The 25,663-nt window shown below is 36.3% G+C and overlaps 1 protein-coding gene across 1 annotated transcript; it reads right to left on the bottom strand.

Annotated features, from left to right (window-relative positions):
- Positions 1–3,312: 3,312 nt before the first annotated feature.
- LOC117404372 (butyrophilin subfamily 1 member A1-like) lies at positions 3,313–14,951 on the bottom strand. Its single transcript, XM_034007231.2, has 7 exons — positions 14,837–14,951; positions 13,001–13,055; positions 11,787–11,923; positions 8,295–8,490; positions 6,329–6,592; positions 5,996–6,028; positions 3,313–3,819 (listed from the first exon to the last, which is right to left on the bottom strand). The coding sequence occupies exons 2-6, from the start codon at positions 13,050–13,052 to the stop codon at positions 6,009–6,011; spliced, it is 669 nt and encodes a 222-aa protein (XP_033863122.1). The 5' UTR covers positions 13,053–13,055; positions 14,837–14,951; the 3' UTR covers positions 3,313–3,819; positions 5,996–6,008.
- Between the last annotated feature and the right edge of the window lie 10,712 nt (positions 14,952–25,663).

The raw sequence follows: 25,663 nt of genomic DNA, 5'->3' as shown, positions 1-25,663 counted from the left end.
ATGACAGGCATGCAAGTGTCCACCAACAGCAGTCTGTATTTTGGCTGAAAAGATCCACAGATACAAAAGCAGTATGTTTCAACCTCCTTTGAAGGGTGTTATTTAAGGCTGCTGAGATTCCAGAAGTCGATTTACTGGATTGCAAATTCAACCACATCACTGACGTTTATTTTTAAGAAAATGCACAACCAAGGCCTTACAGCCCATGTGATCAGGTCCTAGTAGATGATTGATCTCAAAACTTTGTGAAGTTTTAAAGTATTCCAGTGATTCAGCATCTATAACATGGCTAGCTAATCCATTCCATACCCTCAGCACTCTGTATGAACAAGTCTCTGTTATCCTCTGTCCTTAATCAAGTTAAAGTTGAGTGCAGATTATATTTGTGAGGCAACTGCAGGTTTACAAAACAACAACAGGGTTGGTTACCAGGTGTTTTACTGTGTAGAGAAGTAAATGTAGTTACTGGGGAATTTACTGTATAGAAAACCTGTTTTAAAAATGATGGTAGATAATGTTGACAAAGTTGTTTACCTCAATATTCAACAATCTTGCTTTACTAATATCAGTTTCATTTGTTTTTGTTTCACAAAGTCAATTGACATGATTTCACAAAGTTCTCAATTTGTGTGCAGGGCAAACTCACCTTGTTTAAATGTTATCCATTTGACTGAATACAATCTATTTCTTCCTAACACAGCAAAAGCCGTTGGCCACGGTGGTGAGTTGTCTTTCCATTCTATTACTAGCAGCACTTTTAAAAACTTGCAAACTCAAGTTTCGGATCCAGTGGTACACTAGCACTGTATGCATATGAATGCAAAATGACTGCCATATATGTATTTCACTGTACCAGCCCCCTGCCCCCCGCCCCCACTAAACATCTTGGTGTCTCTCATGCAAAGCAATTCAGAACTTGTTTGTGACCTAATGCATTATTTTTATTTTCTGACAGCAAAACATATCATTAACGAAGGTATGTTTTGTTTTTATTCTGTATCTATCCTTACTTAATCATTTGCACAGATTTGTGCCTGATCATAGATATATAAGTGGGTGATAGGGGCATGCCTGAACTCTATACTGAAACAAAAAATATCACAAAAAAGTGGGTTTCTAGTTTCTGATCAGTACCTGAATGGTGTAGAAATATTGTTGGAAATTAACAAAGCTTGTCTGATATACATATCACTGTATTGAGCAAGTTTCCTAATAATTTAGCATTAACACAGTGGATTGGTGACCCACCCCATACAACACTAGAGTTTACTAACTCCACCACTTGTCACTCCTTGACTGCAAATGGCTGCTGCCTCCCTATCTCACTGGGGACCAATTTAATGATCTAGAGTTGTCTAACCTTCCTATCAGGGAGTTACTATCTAGCCATAAAGATTTCAGCAAAAGAAAACAAAGTTTACTTCAGTAAAAAACTGAATAGTAGCAGCTACACTAAGACACTGCTTCAGCAGCCTCCAGCTCTATCTCCAGTATTTTGACTGTACTTTGCTTCTAAGACTACAGATTGTCATTGCAGTCTTGATAAATCCATTGATTACCTGTTGAACAGCTGATTTAAACGGTAATAGAAACTGTCAGGTCCACTTGTGTTCCGCAATTGAGAAAATGGCTCAAAATATAGAGCAAAATGCTCTTTCCACCTCCCTTAAAAAGAAGAACATTTCTCGTGTGGTTCTACTTTATAAAATTATAAATTTTATTTATTGTGGGGTTTTTTTCAGTTGTGCCTGATAAATAGAAAGCCAGTCAGTACTGGGGGTCGAGAAAGGTAAGGAGGATTTTTTTATTTACTTTTTATTACGATTTATTTCTTAGCAGACGCCCTCACACTTGAATATCTTAATATATATATATATATAATGTTTAATACTTTTTTTGTTTTCTGCAGCAGTGAAGAATAATGACTGCGGCACTTCTACAAAAAAAAGTCCAGCTTCAACTTTCAGCAGCAAACCTGCCTTCTCTCTTCTGAACCACACTTTAGCTTCCAAATCGAAAGCACTACACTGTTGTACTTACTGTAGTATGATTTCATTTGCTTAATAAATGCTTATATTCAATCAATCTGTCCATTTCATTTGAGAAAAACTGTGTGCATGTGACAGAGAGAGAGAGAGATTGGCATGACTGTTGGGGTGGATGGGATGGTTTACATGCAGACACACACATAATGGAAGTGTGCAGTGCAGTGGTATAGTTCAGATCTGCACAGATTACAATTAGGTGTGTTTGCGTGTCAGTGTACTGTATGAACTACAAAGACTGTGGACCATTCACTTAAATCGCGGGTGATTAATTCTGCAACTGCTGCTAAGCTTTCTGATGTCTTGAGCTCATCATTACCACTCTCTGAGTCCTCATCAGTAGATGAGCTGGTTAATACCTACAACACCACCCTGACTGGTATCTTAGATACTGTAGCGCCAATCAAAACTCTGAGAGTGTCTTTTAAAAAAAGCTCACTGTGGTTTAATGATACAACTTGTAAGATAAAATATGAGGGTCATAAAATAGAATGAAGATGGAGGGAATCTAAATTGCATGTTCATTACCATCACCTACCATGCAATGTACTTGGAACTGCAAACACAAGTCAAAAATGAAGTTAGAAAGGCCAAGACAGAGATAGAAATGAGCATTGCTAAGGGGACTAAAACCAATTCCAAAAAGTTTTTCCAATATTATAACAGCAAGAGAACATTAAAAGGAGGTCAAATGTCTAAGAGTACGTAATACCAATCCACAAAATGGGAGACAAAACTGAACCAGGTAACTACGACCAATAAGCCTGACTTCTATTACATGTACAGTTATGGAAACTATAATAAGATCCAAAATGGAAAATTACCTATATGGGAACAATATCCTGTGAGACGGTCACCATGATTTTAAGAAAGGGAGATCGTGTCTAACTTAACTAACCTGCTTGATTTTTTTTCAGGAGGCACCATCGACAATGGATAATTGCAAAGCATATGACATGGCTTATTTAGTTTTCCAGAAAGCTTTTGACAAAGTCCCGCATAAAAGATTAATTCTCAAACTGTAGAAAACAGAAAGTACTGATTAGATGAGAAACCTCAAAATGGAGCGAGGTAACCAGTGCTGTAGCACAGGGATCAGTATTAGGCCCTCTGCTATTCCTAATGTACATTAATGATTTAGATTCTGGTATAGTAAGCAAACTTGTTAAATTTGCAGACCACACAAAAATAGGAGGAGAGGCAAACACTGTTGCAGCAGCAAAGGTCATTCAAAATGATCTAGACAGCATTCAGAACTGGGCAGACACATGGCAAATGACATTTAATAGAGAAAACTGTAAGGTACTGCACGCAGGCAATAAAAATGTGCATTATAAATATCATATGGGAGATACTGAAATTGAAGAAGGAATCTATGAAAAAGACCTAGGAGTTTATGTTGACTCAGAAATGTCTTCATCTAGACTATGGGAAGGTATAAAAAATGCCAACAAGATGTGCGGATATAGAGTGAAAAGTGTTGAATTTAAATCAAGGGAAGTAATGTTAAAACTTTACAATGTATTAGTAAGACCTCATCTCGAATATTGTGTTGTTCTGGTCACCTCGTTACAAAAACAATATTGCTGCTCTAGAAAGAGTGCAAAGAAGAGAAACCAGAATTATCCCGGGTGTAAAAGGCATATCGTATGCAGACAGGCTAAATGAATTGAATCTACTCAGGACCGGAATTGCCCACCCCTGTACAAAGCAGTGATTTATTATAATATCAAATAAAGCTCATTCTAACACAGCTACAGCAAGCGTCTTCTTCCTGTTAAAAAAAAGAAAAATGTTAAAGATTATTAATGATAATGATTATATATATATATATATATATATATATATATATATATATATATATATATATATATATATAAGATACAAGAAGATTTCCAAGCATCTGAGTAACCCAATTTCAACTATTGTTTCTATTATCAAGAAGTACAAGACTAATGGTACTGTCACAACGCTCCCTCGGTCTGGAAGAAAGAATGTTCTTTCACCAAGAACACGTAGAAGAATTGTGAGGAAGGTTAATAACAATCCGAGATTGACTGCCAAAGATATTCAAAGTGAATTGGCTGCAAGTGGGACTGGGGTTTCCATTTCAACCATAGGTCGAGTATTGCATTCCACTCTTAGGAAAACGTCACAAAGATAATCGCTTAAAGTTTGCAAAACAGCATTTAAATGATGGATATGAGTTCTGGTCAAAGGTCAAAGGTTTTGTGGAAGAATCAAGCTATTTGGTCACGCTGGTAGTCGTTATGTTTGGAGAAAGTCAGGTGAGCCGTACAAAGAAAAGAACATGATGCCTACTGTCAAGCATGGAGGTGGTAATATCCTTCTATGGGGCTATTTTCCTCTAATGGCAGAGGAAATTTAGTTCCAATGCATGTGTAACAGGGCGAGCAGCCCTGTACATTGATTTGTTTATTTTATTTTAGAACAGAGTCCCCCTCCGCCCCTGTGCAGTGTGTTTTGTATTTGTTTTGTTTTACGATTTATTATTGTATGTAAATATGACGGCGAAACGCTGTGCGGTTTTGTTTATTTTTAAAACGTTTTTCTGGCAGAGGCGAGATTGGTGCTCGTCCTCTGCCAGGAATAATTAATAAAATCGTGCAGAAGGTGGCCATCTCCTGAATTAATTAAGTGATTAATTTTGTTGCTAATCGGGAGATGGTCACCTTTTATAAAAGCCTGCAGCTCGCTGCACTCTGTGTGGGTGTTTTAGGAGCGGAGAGAGCGAGAGAAACAAGAGAGAGTGAAAACGAAACTTAAAAATAACTCCAGGATCAGTGAAAGCTACTGCCCAGCCTGACCTGGATCATTTATTGTTTATTTTGTGTGCGTGACTTGTTTTTGTTTACTGATTTATTTTTGCTCTGTGAGCAGTGTTTTTGTTTAAATATTTATTTTATTTTTGTTATTTAAAAATAAAAAGACGCGCCGCGTCATTTACTTTAACTGCAGTACTTGCCTGGTGTGTGTTTACCTTCCTCCTTCTGGCCTGAAGTCAGACGACTCAGCTACCCTGCCACAACATGGTAAAATGGATTCCATAGCATACAAAAAGATATTGGCCAATCATCTGAAACCCTCCGCTACAAACTTGGTTTAAAGTGCAAATGGACATTCCAACACGACAACGATTCAAAGCACACATCAAAATCTACTTCAGAATGGTTAAAGAAGAATAAAATCAATGTTCTGGAATGGCCTAGTCAAAGTCCCGATCTAAATCCAATTGAGAATCTGTGGACAAGAGAAGTTCTCTGAATTTGAATGAACTGGAACAATTTTGCGTTGAAGAATGGTCAAAATCACTAAAGAATCATGCTGTAGCAGGGCGGTAGTAAGCCCTGCTGATTAAATGTATTGATTTATTTTTAGAACAGGGTTTTCCCTGTTTTACCTCTTATTTAGAGAGGGCATTAAACTTAAATTTGATTACTAGAAATCAAGCAGAATGAACCATCTTTTGACAGAGTAGGTAGTAGGGTGTTAACTAATGCTTAAGTCTGAGTTTATTTTCTTTGCCTATGTGATGTGTGATTTACGGATACAAACCCAGGGTACTATCAAAAACTTGGAAAACTATGGAAAACTTTCATTGATTCTAGGGTTCAGTTTTATTATTATTTTTTAATATTCTAAACCAGACCTAAATACTGCTGCAATTTATTGACTGACCTACTGACATTACAAACAACATTTAAACAAACACCAACAGACCAGGTCCTCTGATAGTCAGGTTTATCAATCTGAGGGCAGTAATGTTCATATCCCTGTTAATATTAATGGTATTGTTAAGCAACAATTTCAGACCCTCCCCCCTTTAATAATGTTATGATCTTGTTGCAACTTCAGTAAAAACTGGGACCACTGTTTATGTTCGTGGGCTTCCAGTAAGAAGACAAGTGAGATAAAAAAAAATACAATACCTGTGAAAGAGGTCTAGAGCTCTGTCTTTCCAGCTGTTAACAAATTGAGAAAAGAAGTGAATGTAAAACAAATCCACAGCACAAGCCTTTACAGTGAATTACCTGAGTGCCAAATACAGTTAATGATATTGAGAAATAAAATAGTTTTTCTGTCATGCTATTGAAAGGTGTATGCACTTAATTATGTACTGGTACAGTTTACTGTTTCTGATTCATCACACTTAACAATGTATTTGGTAAGATATTTCAAATAAAAACGTGTTTCACGGTGAGCTTGTCTAATTCGTTATTCTTATTTGTACTAGTAATAGTAATAATGGTGTGTGCACATACCTGTGATGATATTCCTGATTGCTTTCTCCATCTTCCCCTCTTTGACTTTGCAGATGTAATGCTGGTGAAGATCACTGGCTCTCAGAACAGACCTCACTCTGTACACTCCACCCTTCTGCTCTGCTGGTGCTGTCTCTGACAGCTCAGTCAGGTTCTCTCCTTTCTCATTGGTCCACTGGACCTCAGGCTCACGATACCAGCCAGTCGAAATACAGGTAAAGATGCTGGTCTCTGGGTCGAAGACCACTTGGGGTACCTCAGGCTCTGATTGGGTAAGAGGGGGAGAAGTATTTTGTTATTTACAGAAAACAAACCAAGCATGAAAATGTACAAAAAAAGGAAATCATAGGAGCCAGGTGCTTACTACTTACTATAGTAGCACTGGAATATAATGGTATAATGGTATAATGATGGTATGAAAAAGCAGGTTGGGTACAATGTAATTGCTAGGGCTGTGCGGTTATGGAAATTTCAGTTCAGTTTCGGTTCGGTTTCACTTTTAAAAGCTCGGTTGTCGGTTCGGTTCTTGGTTTAACAAGACAACAAAGAGGTTATATTTTTCTTAACATTTTTAACGAAAATAATCAAATGCAACTGCAAGTTTTGATCATATACAAATAGTTGTAATAAAATGAATTATACAAAAATTATTTGCATAACTTAGAACAAATCAGTCACAGACACTAACAATACAATAAACACATCCTTCAATGACTAAAAGACTCATCATTTAAAATAAAAAAAAATGTCACTGTTTTGGGCAACAATTTGACACCGACATATCTGTCACTGTTCAACCTGAACATTTCCCTGCTAATCATTTAAAAAAAAAACTTTATCTTTATTTAAAAACAATCTTATTGCTGGTATTGCTGGAAAGCTGAGATTCTAAGCTTTCCGACGAGATCGCCCCATTCAGTGTAGCTGCTACATGACTGAGCAGTCGACTCAAAATGAAACCTAAGCTGTGAACTCTGTCATATGATGAGAGGCTTAACTTCAGGCGATCGTAGTTCCGGCTAGGAGTACCGCACACACGCACTGAATACGTCTTTGGAAAGTCCCAGGTCTGTACTTAAACAAGCTTTTACAGTGCCCGAGTAATATGTGCGTAACCTCCGGCACCCCGAAATGAATGGGCCAGTCACATAGGTCAGTTTTTTGACAGTGAATTAAAATAAAATGTGCTTTCAATTCCTCTTCCGATCACACCAGAAAAAATTGATCAGCTGTTCATTCAGTCAGTACATTGTTTGTAATGCACTGCAACAATATACCAATATACCAAAATTCATCTTGGCAAATGTTATTAATATTGTACATATTGCAATTGGTATTCATCCAGTATACTTTTAGGTCTAGATCTGGAGTTGTACGATAGTTACCTGTGGAGTGGTCTGTGGCACGTCTTCTTCGACTTCAACGTTTCGCTTTTCTTCGTTACACAGGGTTTCAAATTCTGTTTTGTGTCAAGCTTGTAAATATCTTTTTAAGTTACTTGTATTTCTGTAATTTCTGTATTTTGCAAGTGAACAATTGTTTATCAACCTGTATTAAATATTTGAAAACTAAACCTATGTTTAGCTGCGGGAGGGGTGCTGCTAGCATTGTCAGACATTTTCGGGTATGGTAAAAAATGTCGGGAAACAGACACGGTTTTAATGCTCCAACTCGGTTTCGTTTTTTCTCAAAAATTTAAACCGAACCGACAAAATCGGGTTAACCGCACAGCCTTAGTAATTGCATTACTTAACTTAGATACATTTCTTAAAACTCACAATTCCTTGGAGTGCCATTATCAAAGCATAAACCATGTTGTGTCGCATTGATTTCTTTATTTGATTTTTAATCTCAAATAGCTTTTATTGCCACCATGGTCAGTAACTGCTGCTTGATTAGCCATTGCATAGTTTAAAAGTTGAATTCTGGAATAAAGGAGACAGACCGGGAGACAGTACAGACTCACCCTCGACAGACAGCTTGACAACGCCCTCCCATTTCCTGGAGCGTGTGGCGACTGTGCAATGATAGGAGCCCTGGTCTGCGTAATCAACATCTTTGAGGTGCAGAGATACGTCTCCTTTCTGAAGCTCTTCCTCAATGAGCTCTGCTCTTGGATCTCCTGCTACTTCTCGCTTCCACCTTTGTTTCCCCGAGACAGCCTGAAGACAAAAGATACATTAGCAACTGACCTTCTGGTCAGATCTCAGGTAGCTCAGTTCATAGTATTCATTAATGATCAAATTCAGAATGGCAAGGAAGATAAGGCCTATTGTCCTCTGATCAGATTTCAGGACAGGTTCACTTCTTTTTAGGTAGATATCTGGTAAGTTCAAACTCTAAACATGGTAAACTGGGTTGGTACATAGCATTGTGATATGGACCTATTTCAGAGTGATAACTCAGGGCTTCACAACAGGGTCAGACTTGGGTTTGGACGATAATTAAATTTTCAGATATCGATTATCATCTGTAAATTATCATGATAATCGTAATTATCGGCTGAATAAATAATAATTATTGTAATTTATACTTGAGCAGCATGACCACCACCAGTCTAAGGCCCTGTCCACACTACATAACCGATCTGGAGAACGGTACTCGAAACCGTTCTAATTAATCCAGCTCAAAGCGTCCACACTGAAGTACCGTTTCATGCTTAGTCGGTTACAGTTCCTAGCAGCGTAATGAACCGTGGAAATGAATACGACAGTGTGCCACCATGCACTGTAATTTATTTTACAATAATGCCCCATATTAACAGAAGTCCATATTGCTAAAAAGAAATAAAGTGTGCCAACAGTGTCTGCTAAGAAATTAATACAGTGCCTTGCGAAAGTATTCGGCCCCCTTGAAATTTGTGACCTTTTGCCACATTTCAGGCTTCAAACATAAAGATATGAAACTGTAATTTTTTGTGAAGAATCAACAACAAGTGGGACACAATCATGAAGTGGAACGAAATTTATTGGATATTTCAAACTTTAACAAATAAAAAACTGAAAAATTGGGCGTGCAAAATTATTCAGCCCCTTTACTTTCAGTGCAGCAAACTCTTTCCAGAAGTTCAGTGAGGATCTCTGAATGATCCAATGTTGACCTAAATGACTAATGATGATAAATAGAATCCACCTGTGTGTAATCAAGTCTCCGTATAAATGCACCTGCACTGTGATAGTCTCAGAGGTCCGTTTAAAGCGCAGAGAGCATCATGAAGAACAAGGAACACACCAGGCAGGTCCGAGATACTGTTGTGGAGAAGTTTAAAGCCGGATTTGGATACAAAAAGATTTCCCAAGCTTTAAACATCCCAAGGAGCACTGTGCAAGCGATAATATTGAAATGGAAGGAGTATCAGACCACTGCAAATCTACCAAGACCTGGCCGTCCCTCTAAACTTTCAGCTCATACAAGGAGAAGACTGATCAGAGATGCAGCCAAGAGGCCCATGATCACTCTGGATGAACTGCAGAGATCTACAGCTGAGGTGGGAGACTCTGTCCATAGGACAACAATCAGTCGTATACTGCACAAATCTGGCCTTTATGGAAGAGTGGCAAGAAGAAAGCCATTTCTTAAAGATATCCATAAAAAGTGTAATTTACAGTTTGCCACAAGCCACCTGGGAGACACACCAAACATGTGGAAGAAGGTGCTCTGGTCAGATGAAACCAAAATCGAACTTTTTGGCAACAATGCAAAACGTTATGTTTGGCGTAAAAGCAACACAGCTCATCACCCTGAACACACCATCCCCACTGTCAAACATGGTGGTGGCAGCATCATGGTTTGGGCCTGCTTTTCTTCAGCAGGGACAGGGAAGATGGTTAAAATTGATGGGAAGATGGATGGAGCCAAATACAGGACCATTCTGGAAGAAAACCTGATGGAGTCTGCAAAAGACCTGAGACTGGGACGGAGATTTGTCTTCCAACAAGACAATGATCCAAAACATAAAGCAAAATCTACAATGGAATGGTTCACAAATAAACATATCCAGGTGTTAGAATGGCCAAGTCAAAGTCCAGACCTGAATCCAATCGAGAATCTGTGGAAAGAACTGAAAACTGCTGTTCACAAATGCTCTCCATCCAACCTCACTGAGCTCGAGCTGTTTTGCAAGGAGGAATGGGCAAAAATTTCAGTCTCTCGATGTGCAAAACTGATAGAGACATACCCCAAGCGACTTACAGCTGTAATCGCAGCAAAAGGTGGCGCTACAAAGTATTAACTTAAGGGGGCTGAATAATTTTGCACGCCCAATTTTTCAGTTTTTTATTTGTTAAAAAAGTTTGAAATATCCAATGAATTTCGTTCCACTTCATGATTGTGTCCCACTTGTTGTTGATTCTTCACAAAAAATTACAGTTTCATATCTTTGTGTTTGAAGCCTGAAATGTGGCAAAAGGTCGCAAAGTTCAAGGGGGCCGAATACTTTCGCAAGGCACTGTATATACACACATACACGAGGGTGCTGAGCTCCCACTGCTTTTTCCCCATGCGGTGCAAAGGATGCAGTACAGTACTCATGTCTTTACTGTAGTTTAAAATAAAGAAGCAACACAGTTGTTAGGGCTATATTATAGGTGTGCCATATGGTTGTTTTATTTTTGCAATGTTTAACAGTCAAAAGATCCACTTTTCTACATAATTTTACAGTGAGCTAGCTTATTATTTATTTTTTTACAAACAACATTTGTGTTTTTTATGTTAGAAAACCAGTCATGCTTTACCAGTGTACAACAATTATCAAAATGAAACCATGACAAAGTTAAAAGCCAAAGCATATTGTTTAAAATCAATACTTCACTTCCCAATGTATGCAGTGCTCAATGTTTTGCGCCTCACACAAACAGTTCAGTGCCGCTTACTGCTCAATGCAGAAGCCCCTTCCTGCTTCATTGGGTCATGGACAATAATTATGATTATCAATAATTTTTCGACGCGATAAAATTATTGCTGCAAAAAAATGATCATGATTATCGATATTAACAATTACTGTTCTAATCCAAGTCAGACTTAGCCTTAACCTGGTCCTGTCTCAAAGATGCAGGACGCATGGTCAAGCTTGGAAAGTATTTTTTCATGTACTGTAATCGAGTCAGACCCCAGGAAGAATTAGAAAGGTAACCAATGTGATGAGGCCAGCTCAGTACCTGTTTGTTTATGCTCAGTCTCCAATGATGAATCTCAAGATGTCTGTCACATACTCATAAATTAGGCATCCCATGGCTCACTGGCAACAGTTCAATAACATCTAGTCACTCAATGAAACTTCCCAGCACTTTAGACTATGAAATCCGGTAAACATGATCTGTTGTTTCAATGTGACCAATATTGGTGACCTAGCAGCACCAATATAATGGCCTGCAGGTGGACACACTTGGAAGGGGGTTTTAGAACTGTGATTGGATGAAATCCAACAGAGTGTGGGCAGTACAGTGGGCTGCTGTTTTACCTGAGCAACAATGTCATCGCCTTTCTTCCAGGTCACAGCAACGATATCTTGGGGACGGCCCCCGCCCAGGTGACAGGTGAAGGTGACAGTGCTGTACGGTTTCCCCTCCACATTCCTCTCACAGAGCAAACTGGACTCTAATGAGAACAAAACAAGGATCAACAGTATATTCAGAGGAGTATAGAGTAAGAAATGGCAACGAAGAGTCACCGACAGTAGATGTCATTGGGTAAGCATAGTAAAGTAAAAAAAAGAACTGATGGAAAAACCTCTTATGTTGTCAAGATACATGTAAAAATAAATTTGACATAGATGGAGGATGTGCAGTCAGAGACATTGATATATCTCCATAATCTGATACTCGCAGTAACTTCTGCTGAATAATGTGAACGTTGATTTCCATCACAATATAATAAGCATTTCGATGTATATCCAAACATTGAAGTGTGTGTGACCGAGACAGAAGGGATCTGAACTGTCAATCTCCCTCCCGGACAGAATTAGAGAAGCAGTTTTCCTCATATACAAACCCTCCTCAACTACATCTCTGTTGTGAGGGATTTCATACTCAAATTGCACACAGTCATGTACTCAGGCACTCAAATGGGCTGATTTGGGGTTTAAGTAAACAACACACTGATTTGCAGACTATCACAAATCCATAGCAAGGAAACTCAATTTTCCACTTAAAAGTTGTGTGAACCTCCAAATTCAGCACAATATGTAGTTCTGGAGGAGCTTTAAAATGCGTTCAAAGAAAATAACTACAGATCCAAGCATGCAATGGACAAAGTAGCATTTAGGTGTACGAGAATAAATAAATAAATTTAAAAAAAAAACATTATTACTGGATTCATTTTACAGCCACTACATCAAAGTGTATTAAAAAAAAAATACAATAAATAAAAATTAGATTTTAGTTTACCATACATTTACTGTTTAGGTAACTAAAGTGATGCGCTACATTAATACATTACAGTTTATCATTCCACTGTAGTATCAGGGCCAACAATTGTATTGTATTTAATCAATTATTTAGTTTATTTATCATACTATTACCAATTTTAAGAGCTTCTCATGATTTGTGTAAAACTTTAAACATATTAAAAGTTAAACTATACACTCAAATTCAATAACACACACACACACACATGCACACGCATTCATTCAGAAGTGCCTGGCACACTGCAGATTTAACACCAATAGGTACATACCTGCTGCACCACACAGTAAAAATGCAACAAACAGCTGTCTCAATTGTGCCATGATCTAGAAAACAAACACAAAGTTGTAAGTGAAATGTTTGGCTAAGGCATCAAAATACATGTTTTTAATAAATGCTTTAAAGTGTCTTTAAGCTTGCCTAAGTTCTTCTTGACTGAACTGACAAGTGTTGTGTAAAGAGTGAATGTCACCTTTGTGTCTCCAGGTAAACGTTTGTTTTCTTTAGTTGGCAAATCCCTTTCAATGTAATCGACATCAACAGAAAAGGCAAGGCAGCTTTTAAATGATTGGCGATTATAGGGTGCTATTATATTGGAGCCCTCCACAATGTATTTATTTAAGACATCGCGGTCACTATCAGAGTTCATCCAATTCCCCTAGATAGAAACCTGCATAATACTGTTCTCTCCAGCAACCGCTAATAGACGGACATGAACGTACTGTACACGTGATCGGAGGTTTCTTATACTTGACTGTTTGCTTTTACTTTCTTTCAAGGTGTACATTACAGTTGCACACCTACACAACATTGCCTACCTAGCAACCACTGAGGAAACAATCGATCTTAAACATGACTGGAGAGTTTTTATATTTGTGCTCAGTTCAATAGCAGGGAGGAGCTTGTGTGCTGAACCATTCACGAAACAAAATGGAATATCAAGGCCTGTTGTATTAATGGTGGCCAAAGATTGGTAAAAAGGATGTAGGGCTACAATGCTGTTCTTTTTATATTGTTAATAATATTGGTATGGTATGATGCTGCCCTAGTAGATCAACACTTCAGTCTGTCTACTGGGTAAAATAAATAAGTAGACAACATCTCTATTGTAACCAATTACTAAATTATTATAAATACTATTTTCAGAACAGAAAATAGATGTTTTTTAGTAATTTATTTTATTTATCTATTTTTTAAATTCATTTTTTGTTTGTTCTTCCATTCATTTCCATATTACTATATTATTTCTACATTACCACTTTGACTTTTACGTTTAAAAAACAAAGTGTTCATTTAAAAGTGTGGCAATTAATGTACATATAGATAAAAAAAAAATACATTACATAACTGTATTAATGAAGAAATAAATAAATAGACATTAGTTAATACCGTCAATAAATATTAAGGCACGACCCATTATAGCCAAACTACACCACACATTTCCAAAAGAAAAGAAACACATGACTTGTAAGTTAAAGTTTTTTTGTGTGTGTGTTAGTAGTTTTTAAATTAACTTTATATCTACAAACAACCTGACATTATCTAACGTCTAAAAATCAAGTACTAAGAAACTGCTCGTTTGTTCATCATTTCAAGTATCGTGTAGTAAAACCAACGACACCAACCTGCTCAGCACAGTTCTCCCTAGCAACAGATGACTCTGGGATAATTCTAAAATGTAATTCGTGTTTTGGTAAATTTTCATACAGGCACCAATAAAAACGTGTTTCAGGAATATATATAATAGACCTTCACTGTATCTTAAAAAACGTATTTGCATTACCGCTTGCAGTAGGCTACACAAACACCGACTTTATTACAATTTAAAGTGTTCACATACACAGGCTACACATTTAGAAACAATGCAGTTATATCATATTATGTGTGCTTATTTATTCAGACATTTGTAATTTTGTCGTAATTTATTTTAATTGTAACTGTAAGACATTCAGGCTTCGATGTTGTAGTAAGTACACTGCGAAGCAACTGCCACACAATATTTATAACGTCGCCTACTTCCTTATTTCTTAAACATAATCACCTTGTTATTACTGTACGTTGTTTTAAATTTTAAAACACAAAACCCGTTTCTGCAGTATTAACATACCTTTAGCTCAAACCTATAACACAAATAGGTTATTTAATCCAGATTTCCGTACTCCGAGCCTTCCAACGCTGCTCAGGTTGCTGTTCACAGAACACTAAGCTTTTCTAAAAAACGAAACTGAAAGCATAGGAATGAAAACTTTATCCCACACTTTCATTTCTCTAATGTTGAAATGAAACGAGGACATTTTTTTGCCATAAATAAATAAAATATAAATATAAATACATGAAATAATACATGAATAAATCTTTATTAATTAACCATTTAATTTATTTCCACGTTACCACATTTGCATTTCATATTCCACATTTTCAGCTGTTACATTTCAACAGTGCCTTTTACATGTTGCTCCGGCATTCCAGTTGTGTTAAAGTCAAAAGATGTAAAAAAAACTGACGTGGAACTGTAAAAATAAATATAGGAGTGTGGAAATGACATAGAATATTGAAATACATTTTTTTTAAAAAATTAGAAGTAGATGAATACATAAACTGATTGTTTATTCACTAATCGTTTTCAACATGTATTAATTAATTAGATTATTCGACAGTGAAATGAACACAGTGTGCTATTAAAAGACCTGATTCACGTGTGGAATTCCCCCTTCGATCAAAACTGTTCAGATTACATCATAAAATTGTGGAACTGTATCCAACACACATCCGATACACACTAAAAGGGCAATCCCAAAGGGTCTAGGAATAAGAATACGAAGAATTTGCTCAAAAGAAAGTGACTATGTAAAACAAAGAAATGTATTAAAAACAAATCTTAAAAAAAGAGGATACAAAGAAAGAATTATAGAGACGGAGTTAAGAAAAGTGGATAAACTAAAAAGAGATGATCTACTAGATTATAAAAATAGAGATAAAAAGGTCAAAAGAGTCCCATTAATAATGACTTACTCTAAACTTTTGCCCAATATTTCTAAAATAGTTTGGAAACACTTGCGGATTCTACATAATTCAGAAAAATTAAAAAAAAAGTATTTCTTAAGGCCCCAGTTGTAGCATTCAAAAGAGAAGCTAATTTAGGTGATATTTTAGTTCACAGTAAACATAAAAGAATAATTGACAAAATAGGTTATACGAACATATGCACTAGTAGATGTAAAGTGTGTAAATACATAGACAAAAGTAAAAATATAATTAAACACAAGAACACCACATATCCACTAAAAACTAATACCTACTGTAAAAATAGCAATGTTGTTTATGGAATAGCCTGTGAAAAATGTGATGAAATCAAATATGTTGGAGAGACTGGAACTACTTTATATAAAAGAATTCAGAACCACCTTTCATTAATTAGAAATAAATAAAAAAATGAATGAACCAATAGTACAGCACTTCACCAGTCAGGGACATGACATAAATGATGTAAAGTTTGTAGTATTAGAACAGCTCAAATTAGACAATGTGACATATAGAAGAATAAAAGAAAGTAAATGGATAAATAGACTGAACACGATTATGCCAGCGGGACTCAACAGAAAAGAATGAACTAATTAACTTCAATAAATATATAACATTTAAATAAACAAAATTCATTCAAAAGTTGTGCATACTGATGCGCTGAGGAGGCCAAATCTAGACAGATCCTCAGAGCCAGCATTGCATGATATAATAAAAATATAAGTTTATATAAAGTAGTGTTACTTAGAATTAATACAGATTCAAAGATAGAAGTAAAAATGATGTCACAATATATAGAACACCATTACATCATGTAAGAATAAATCATGAATTTGAATGTAAACAATAACAAGTAGTTGTCATGCCGTCAAAAACCTATAAATACCTCCAATGTTTTGATTCAAACACAGGCTCCCTTGAGAAAGATATGTACAACATATCGAAACGTTGGGCAGCTGGCTCTTTGAGCTAATATATACACACTTCAATAATAATAATAATAATAATAATAATAGTAATAATAATAATCCCAGAATCAAAAACAAGGTTAAACAATACACCAGGAAGGATAACTAATATTATGAAGGCTCAATGGATTAAAAGATGATTCTGTGGTTGAAGAGTGTGTGGTTTCTATAGGGAAACCACATCCCATGATTGTTTAATTCCCCATGTTAATGTGATAAACTACAAAGGTTTGGGGTATCATTTAATTTGTGCTATATGTGTTATTTCAGAAACATAAATGGATCTGTGAAATGGGGAAAAACAAGGGGAATACATGGGCTTTTTTTAAAAAAAAAAAAAAAGAAAAAAACTTTAGAAAAATAAAAAGTTTGAAAACATGGTGCGACAAGGTGACGTCAGACAGAAACAGGAACGTAAATAAACTTACACCAATACTGCAGTTTCAAAAAGAAAGACGCGGCTGGCCGCCGTTTTATTTAAATTAAAAAAATAACAAAGGTTTGAACGAAAAGAAACTTGCTCACAGAGCAAAAATAAATATTTTAAATAAAACAAATCACGCACAGAAAATATAAATAACACAGGTCAGGCTGGGCAGATTGCCTTCACTGTTCCTATGCCTATTATAAATTTAAGTTTCGTTCCGTCTCGTTCCTCTCGCTCTCTCCAATCTCTCATACACCCCACCCCGAGCTGGAGAGCTGCAGGCTTTTTATACAGGTGACCATCTCCCGATTAGCAACAAATTAAATCACCTAATTAATTCGGGAGATGGCCACCTTCTGCACGAGCTTTCTAATTACTGTGTGGGGGCTTCCCAGCCACGCTACTTAATACAAAAACAAACAAACAAACAAACGGCTACGCCGTCATCTATAAATACAATAAACAATAACAAAACCCGCGGCGCTTCGCCGTCTTTATTATTATTTATTTCTTAGCAGACGCCCTTATCCAGGGCGACTTACAATTGTTACAAGATATCACATTATACATTTTTTCACATTATACAGATATCACATTATTTTTACATACAATTACCCATTTATACAGTTGGGTTTTTACTGGAGCAATCTAGGTAAAGTACCTTGCTCAAGGGTACAACAGCAGTGTCCCCCACTGGGGATTGAACCCACAACCCTCCGGTCAAGAGTCCAGAGCCCTAACCACTACTCCACACTGCTGCCCACCTTCTGCACGAGCTTTCTAAATAATAATAATAATAATAATAATAATAATAATAATAATAATAATAATAATAATAATAATAATAATAATAATAATAATAATAATAATAATAATAATAATAATAATAATAATAATAATAATAAAAAATACACAACAAATACAAAAAAAAAAAAAAAATACAGGGGCGGAGGGGGTAAACCTCGTTGTAAAAATAAATAAATCCGTACAGGGCTGCTCGTCCTGTTACAGATGGGTATACAATTTATGTTCTTTATTTCAGAAAAATAAAAATTAGTAAAATGGGAAAAACAAAAATATACAAAGTGTTGACAAATTAAAGGAGCAGTAAAATAAAATGGTTGAAAAACGTTAAACAGGTACACAGTTTGTTTTGTTCTATTTATTTTATGAAAAATAAAATGAGCAGTAAAATGGGTGAAAACAAAAAGAGTATAAAGTGCTGAAAAAAGAAACTAGCTTGAAATTGAGGGAAAACAAAATGTATAGTGTTGAAAAATAAAGCAAGCTTGAAAATGGTAAAAACAAATTAAACTGCAAAAAAATTTGAAATTAAAATTAGTAAAAATATGTAAAGTTCTGAAAAAATAAAGCAAGCTTGAAAACGAAGACAGTGTTTTAAAATTAACAAGGAACAGATGTTAGTAGCTTATTGATCCCAGAATCTCATCAAGCAGCTTCTTGAAGTATCCCAGGGTGTCAGCTTCAACAACATTACTGGGGAGTTGGTTCCAGACCCTCAATTCTCTGTGTAAAAAAGTGACTCCTGTTTTCTGTTCTGAATGCCCCTTTATCTAATCTCCACTTGTGACCCCTGGTCCTTGTTTCTTTAAGGTTGAAAAAGTCCCCTAGCTCGACATTGTCAAAACATTTTAGAATTTTCAATGCTTGAATCAGAACGCCGCGTAGTCTTCTTTGTTCAAGACTGACTAGATTCAATTCTTTTAGCCTGTATGCATATGACATGCACTCTTTATAGAGCAGCAATATCCTTTTTGTAGCGAGGTGACCAGAACTGAACACAATATTCTAGATGAGGTCTTACTAATGCATTGTACAGGGTTTTTTTTTGTTTTTTTTTTTTTTTAATTTAGTCGTTGCCAATTAGTTTTTATTATTTTCTCCCCAATTTGAAATGCCCAATTTGTTTTTTTTAGGCTCAGCTCACCGCTACCACCCCTGCGCTGACTAGGGAGGGGCGAAGATGAACACACGCTGTCCTGCGAACTCACCGTGCAGCCGCCTCAGAGCTACAGCGCCGGAGGACAACGCAGCTCTGGGCAGCTTACAGGCAAGCCCGCAGGCGCCCGGCCAGACTACAGGGGTCGCTGGTGCGCTGAGGACACCCTTGCCGACCTAACCCTCCCTCCCCCTGGGCGACGCTCGGCCAATTGAGCGCTGCCCCCTGGAAGCTCCCGTCCACGGTCGGCTGTGGAATAGCCTGGACTCGAACTCGCGACGTCCATGCTATAGAGCGCATCCTGCACTCTAGAGAGTGCTTTTACTGGATGTGCCACTCGGGAGCCCGCATTGTACAGTTTTAACATTACTTCCCTTGATTTCAAATAGGAGGCACTTTTTTTACACAGAGAATTGTGAGGGTCTGGAACCAACACTTTTCATAATATATCCGAGCATCTTGTTGGCCTATTTTATAGCTTCCCATTGTTTAGATGAAGACATTTCTGAGTCAACATAAACTCCTAGGTCTTTTTCATAGATTCCTTCTTCAATTTCAGTATCTCCCATATGGTATTTGTAACACTTTCACTATTAAATGTAATTTCCCATGTGTCTGTCCAGTTCTGAATGTTCTTCATTTTGAATGACCTTTGCTGTTGCAAGTGTTTACCACTCCTTCTATTTTTGTGTCATCTGCAAATTTAACAAGTTTGATTACTATACTAGAATCAAAGTCATTAATATAGATTAGGAATAGCAGAGGACCTAATACTGATTCCTGTGGTACACCACTGGTTACCTCGCTCCATTTTGAGGTTTCTCCTCTAATCAGCACTTTGTTTTCTACATTTTAACCACTCCCTAATCCATGTGCATGGATTTCCTTGAATCCCTACTCCCTTCAGTTTACGAATTCATCTTTTATGTAGGACTTCGTCAAAAGCTTTCTGGAAATCTAAATAAACCATGTCATATGCTTTGCAATTATCCATTGTCGATGTTGCATCCTCAAAGAAAACTCAAGCAGGTTAGTTAGACACGATCTCCCTTTCCTAAAACCATGCTGACTGTCTCCTAAGATACTGTTACCATGTAGGTAATTTTCCATTTTGGATCTTATTATAGTTTCCATATAATAGAAGTCAGGTATGTTTGTTCGAAGGCAAGAAACGGGTCGTGTGACACAACCAATGGCGAATCGTTGCAGTAAATGGTAAAAATAAGGTTGCAATGCAGTTACTTAAAATGAAAAACAAATTTGAAAAAAAGGGAGGAATGTGAATTGTTAACACATGTAAAGGCTACATGTCCAGATGTATATAGCCCCGATACAGAAGGAAGCAACACAGGATGGCTTTAAACAGAGACGTGTGTATATTTAAAAGACAAAGTGTTTTAAAATTAACAAAGAACAGATCAGAAGTAAAGCAACACAGACTGGTCTTAAACAGAGAAGCGTGTCTGTTGAAAAAAGACAATGTTAAAAATAAGGAACAACCTGTTTAAGAAATGTAAATACTTAACCCAACACATAAATAAATAAACAAACAAATACACAAATAAAATGTGAGAACCTGTATACATTGTTAAGTTAACATTTTAAAAAGCCTTATTGCATTTATTTATTTTACACAGCTTGAGAGCCAAGCACATGTAAAGGCAACACACAGAGCTTCTGAAATGTCCCTAAAAGTGTCTTGAGTTTAAAACATTAAAAAGTCCAATAAAAAAGAAATAAAAAAAATACAAACCTTGACTATCGGCAGTCGTATTTTAGTCAACTCCCAACTTCGTTAAAACGTATTTGCTTAAAGAAAAAAACTTAAAATAAAATGCTACAAACCTTAAATGTGTCTGAGGCAAACAGAACACTGTTGTACACTAAACTGTACCTCGCATGGAGCTAAGGGCGTTGCTCGAAGATAAGAACCCCCCCCCCCCCCCCCCCCCCGAGCACTGACTAACAGCATCGCTGGTACGTTTGTTCGAAGGTAAGAAACGGGTCATGTGACAGAACCAATGGCGAATCGTTGCAGTAAATGGTAAAAAATAAGGTTGCAATGCAGTTACTTAAAAATGAAAAACAATTTTAAAAAAAAGGAGGAATGTGAATTGTTAACACATGTAAAGGCTGCATGTCCAGCGCTATATTGCCCCGACACAAATAAAAATAAAGTAATATGAGACTCTGTATACATTTGTAAGTTAGCATTTTAAAAACATTATTGCATTATTTACATGTGTAAAACAGCATGGCCTGCTTTTGAAATGTCCGTACCAAGTGTCTAGCGTTTAAAACATTAAAATGTCCAATAAATAAAATAAAAAAAATAAAATAAAAAAAAGAATACAAAGCTTGACTATTGGCTGCTGCTATGTTAGACTTGTTACAATGTATGAACTTAAACTGAAGAAAAACGCTTCAAAATAAAATGCTACAAACATTTTCAATGTCAGTGCTTGTCTGTGACTGAACAAACAGAAAGAATTGCGAGTGTGGCTGGCAGCAGTGGTTAGGGCTCTGGACTCTTGACCAGAGGGTCGTGGGTTCAATCCCAGGTGGGGGACACTGCTGCTGTACCCTTTAGCAAGGTACTTTACATAGATTGCTCTAGTAAAAACCCAACTGTATAAATGGGTAATTGTATGTAAAAATAATGTGATATCTTGTAACAAGTGTAAATTGCCCTGGATAAGGGTGTCTGCTAAGAAATAAATAATAATAACACTGGAAGTGCCACTACCTCTTCCTGTCACATGTTTGTAGTTTTTACAGAAGTTTTACCTCAGTTCAGGGCCATGTGTGTCGTTTTAAAGCAACAGATTTAAAGATTGTAGTTTCAAGATAATTTTGATCTTAAGAAAACGAATTGCAACAGTAAAACGGTAAATAAAACGAAAGTATAGAGTTGTTATTATAGAAGTACATGAATACAGACTGAAGGATTATCAACGGAACTAAACAGTCTTTATGGACGTATTTAAACACTTTGCAATGAGGCGTTTCTGCGGAAATGAACAGATCAGGAATGTCTAGTTAAATGTATTTAGTTTCAAGCATAAAAACGTCAACAAAAAAAATATGCTCCAAACATTGTCTGTCAGCAGCCGTATTGTAGACAATGTCCAACTTTGTTACAACGTATTTAAAACGAAACAGTTTTAAAACAAAATGCGACAAACATAAGCTGTGTACTTGTGTGTGAGCATGACAAACAGAGACAACTGTACCCCCCCCCCCCCCTCCCCCTCCCCCTCCCCCTCCATTCCTGTATGCGCTGGAATCCACACAAAAACCACATACAAGAGAATTAACCTCCCTCCCTGCTGTGTAACAGTAGCTGACATTTTATTTTTTACTTTATCTAACATTAACTCCAGCAGTTTCTCATTTGAGCCTCTGTTTTACACACTACCAACAAATCACCTCCCTGCATTTTCTTTGCCTTTTCAATGTTCTCAACCGTACTTTTAATCCACTTAGCAATTTTGAGCGGATTTATCTCTCCAATTGGTTTTTCTTCCTCTAAAGCTTTCATAATAACTACATATTCTTTAACATTACTTTCAGCATTCCTCCTACTTTCCTTCATTTCATCTTCAGTCTCACTTTCTGTACCACTTTTCTTTAACTGATTCTTTTTTTTCTTTGTTTCCTTTTCCCCCACCTTCTCCTGCATATTTTTATCCTCACTTATGTTTGTTTCTGCCCACAATGACGTTTACTTTTAATGTTGTTTTCCCTAAACACGTCTCCAGCTCCTTCCGTGACTGCTCTTGCAACCAGCAAAATGTCGTCTTTCTTCCTCTTCCTCTTCCTCTTCCTCTTCCTCTTCCTCTTCCTCTTCCTCTTCCTCTTCCTCTTCCTCCTCCATTACGTCTGTCCGACCTGCCGTCTGTAATCACGCCTCTGTGGTTGTGTTTTTTCCCTGTGCAGGCAACACACCTTTTATAGACAGTTAGTAACGGAATGAGGTAATGGGTAACAGGTGATGCAATTAGGTTCCTCACAATATCAATCAGTTCCACCATTTGGTCACCAGTGTACTAATAATAAATACAACAAAATAGCAAAACACACTAAGCAAAAACTGAACATAGTAAGTAATACAAAATGAAACAACCAAATAAATAAGCACAGCAAAATTATAACAAACAGTGCAAATCGATCAATCAGTGAAAACTGAAAAAGTGCAGTGCTCAATTTCGTCACTTCTGACAGCTTTTCATGCAGTTTTATTTAAATGCATAATAACCATATGTATGGAAAAAACCTTTAAGCGGTTAGTGACATGCTGTGTAATGAGAAGTCTATGTTATTGAGAGGGGTTATCTATACGTTAAAGGACGGGCTTTATGTATTTAACAAACACCCACAAAGCCAGTTGTTGTTTTACTTAATTTACAAATGGTTTATGATTCCCTTCTTTGAAACTGTTCTCATTCTACCTAAATGAATTACAGCAAACTCTTGAACAGCGTCTCAAAATAAAACACAACCAGGCACTTATCACCTATAGCCTATCTGCACAGGCCAGTGTAATCCCCAGCCCCTTGGACATGAGGGAGGGGGGCTGTCGCTTGTACAATTGTCTCTCAGTTTTTCATGCTTACACAAGAATAGACACAGCCTATGTTTGTCACATTTTGTTTTAAAACTGTTTTTTGTTTTAAGTAAATACGTTGTAACAAAGTTGGACATTGTCTACAATACGGCCAATAATAGTCAATGTTTGGAGCATATTATTTTTTTTGATGTTTTTAAGCTTGAAACTAAATAAGCTTAACTAGACATTCCTGATCTGTGTGTTTCAGCAGAAACGCCTGATTTCAGTGTTTAAATACGTGCCTAAAGACTGTTTAGTTCAGTTGATAATCCTTCAGTCTGTACTTTTGAAAACTTTTGTATTCATGTACTTCTGCATAAGCTTACAGGCTGCTCCAGCATCGCCAAGAGAGACCCAAACTGGTGTCTTCCCACACGGCTGGGTCAACATATGCCTTATTTTATTTGTATTATTTAAAAAAAAATACAACAACTCTATACTTTAGTTTTATTTACCGTTTTTCTGTAACAAATAGTTTTCTTAAGATCAAAATTGACTTGAAACTACAATCTATAAAACTACACACGTGGCCCTTAAGTGAGGTAAAACTGAAAGGTAAAATTGTAGCGTTTTATTTTAAAACTTTTTTTTCTTCAGTTTAAGTTCATACATTGTAACAAGCCTAACATAGCAGCAGCCAATAGTCAAGCTTTGTATTCTTTTTTTATTGGACATTTTAATGTTTTAAACTCTAGACACTTGGTACGGACATTTCAGAAGCAGACCGTGCTGTTTTACTCGGGGCGTTTCTTTACAATATTTGCCAGAAGCCCCGCCGACTATTGAGACCCAGCGTTTACTATGTAACATCACTAACATCTTCAAATACTTCAGATGCAATCATGGAGAAGCCACTAACATACAACCTTATAGCATTAACATAACTAAATTGCAACATTCCAGCAACATCGTTAAAAGGTTGTGTGAGTGAATGAGTAACAGTTTTATTTTATAACACAATGCCATTGTATTGTACAAAAATATAAAGAAAAAGTAAACAAGGATATGCAAAACGTTTGAAAATGTACAAGCAGAAGAACGAATCCGCATTGAAAAACTGAATTGCATCGACCACTGTTAATAATAATAAAAACAATCAAATCCACTATAAAGACCACATCTAGTATATGACGTGCATTGTATTATTATTCATAACTCGCCGTTTAAAAAAGACTCGGTGATTATTGGAATTTGTAGGTGACAGAAAAAAAAACATAATACAGGAAAAGTAAAGGCATATAAAAAACATTGTGCAAACAGAAGTTAAAAAATTGGACAGGCAAGTTTAAAAAAGTATGTTTTGAGACGGCTTTTAAAAATAGTCAAAGACTCAGATTCCCAATCACTTGGGAATGGAAAATGCGAGGCGGCTTTTTATTGGATTGTTTAGTACACATACTAATTTCTTTAAATTCATTGGCTCATATTTCATTTCTAAAGAACGGATTGGCCCACATTTTTATGTGTAGCTAACAAAATAGAATGCGTAGTGTATTGCATGTGAAGTATTTGAAGATGTTAGTAATACATAATGAACGCTGGGTCTCCATAGTTGGCGGGGCTTCTGGCAAATATTGTAAAGAAACGCCCCCGGCGCTATACAAAATATTTTTTTATATAATAATAATAATAATAATAATAATAATAATAATAATAATAATAATAATAATAATAATAATAATAATAGATTGTGAAGACCCTTACTGTTTTTGATGGTAAAGCAGGAGACTGAGAGATAACAATTATTTACAAATGTATTATATTTGATAATGAACAAGGCCCCTTATTCCTTATTTTATATTGATGTCTTCTTGTCTAAATTGATACACCAAAGGTTATTGGCTACTGTGGCCAATTACATTGTGCATAAGAAGCAATTACAAATTTCAAGAATCACAGTACAAGTAATAATACAATTAAGAGCAAGATAAATACTAATATAAAATGAC

This window comes from Acipenser ruthenus, chromosome 56 (genome assembly GCF_902713425.1).
Source record: "Acipenser ruthenus chromosome 56, fAciRut3.2 maternal haplotype, whole genome shotgun sequence".
NCBI classification, from domain to species: Eukaryota; Metazoa; Chordata; class Actinopteri; order Acipenseriformes; family Acipenseridae; genus Acipenser; species Acipenser ruthenus.
This window is presented reverse-complemented; position numbering and strand designations above follow the sequence as displayed.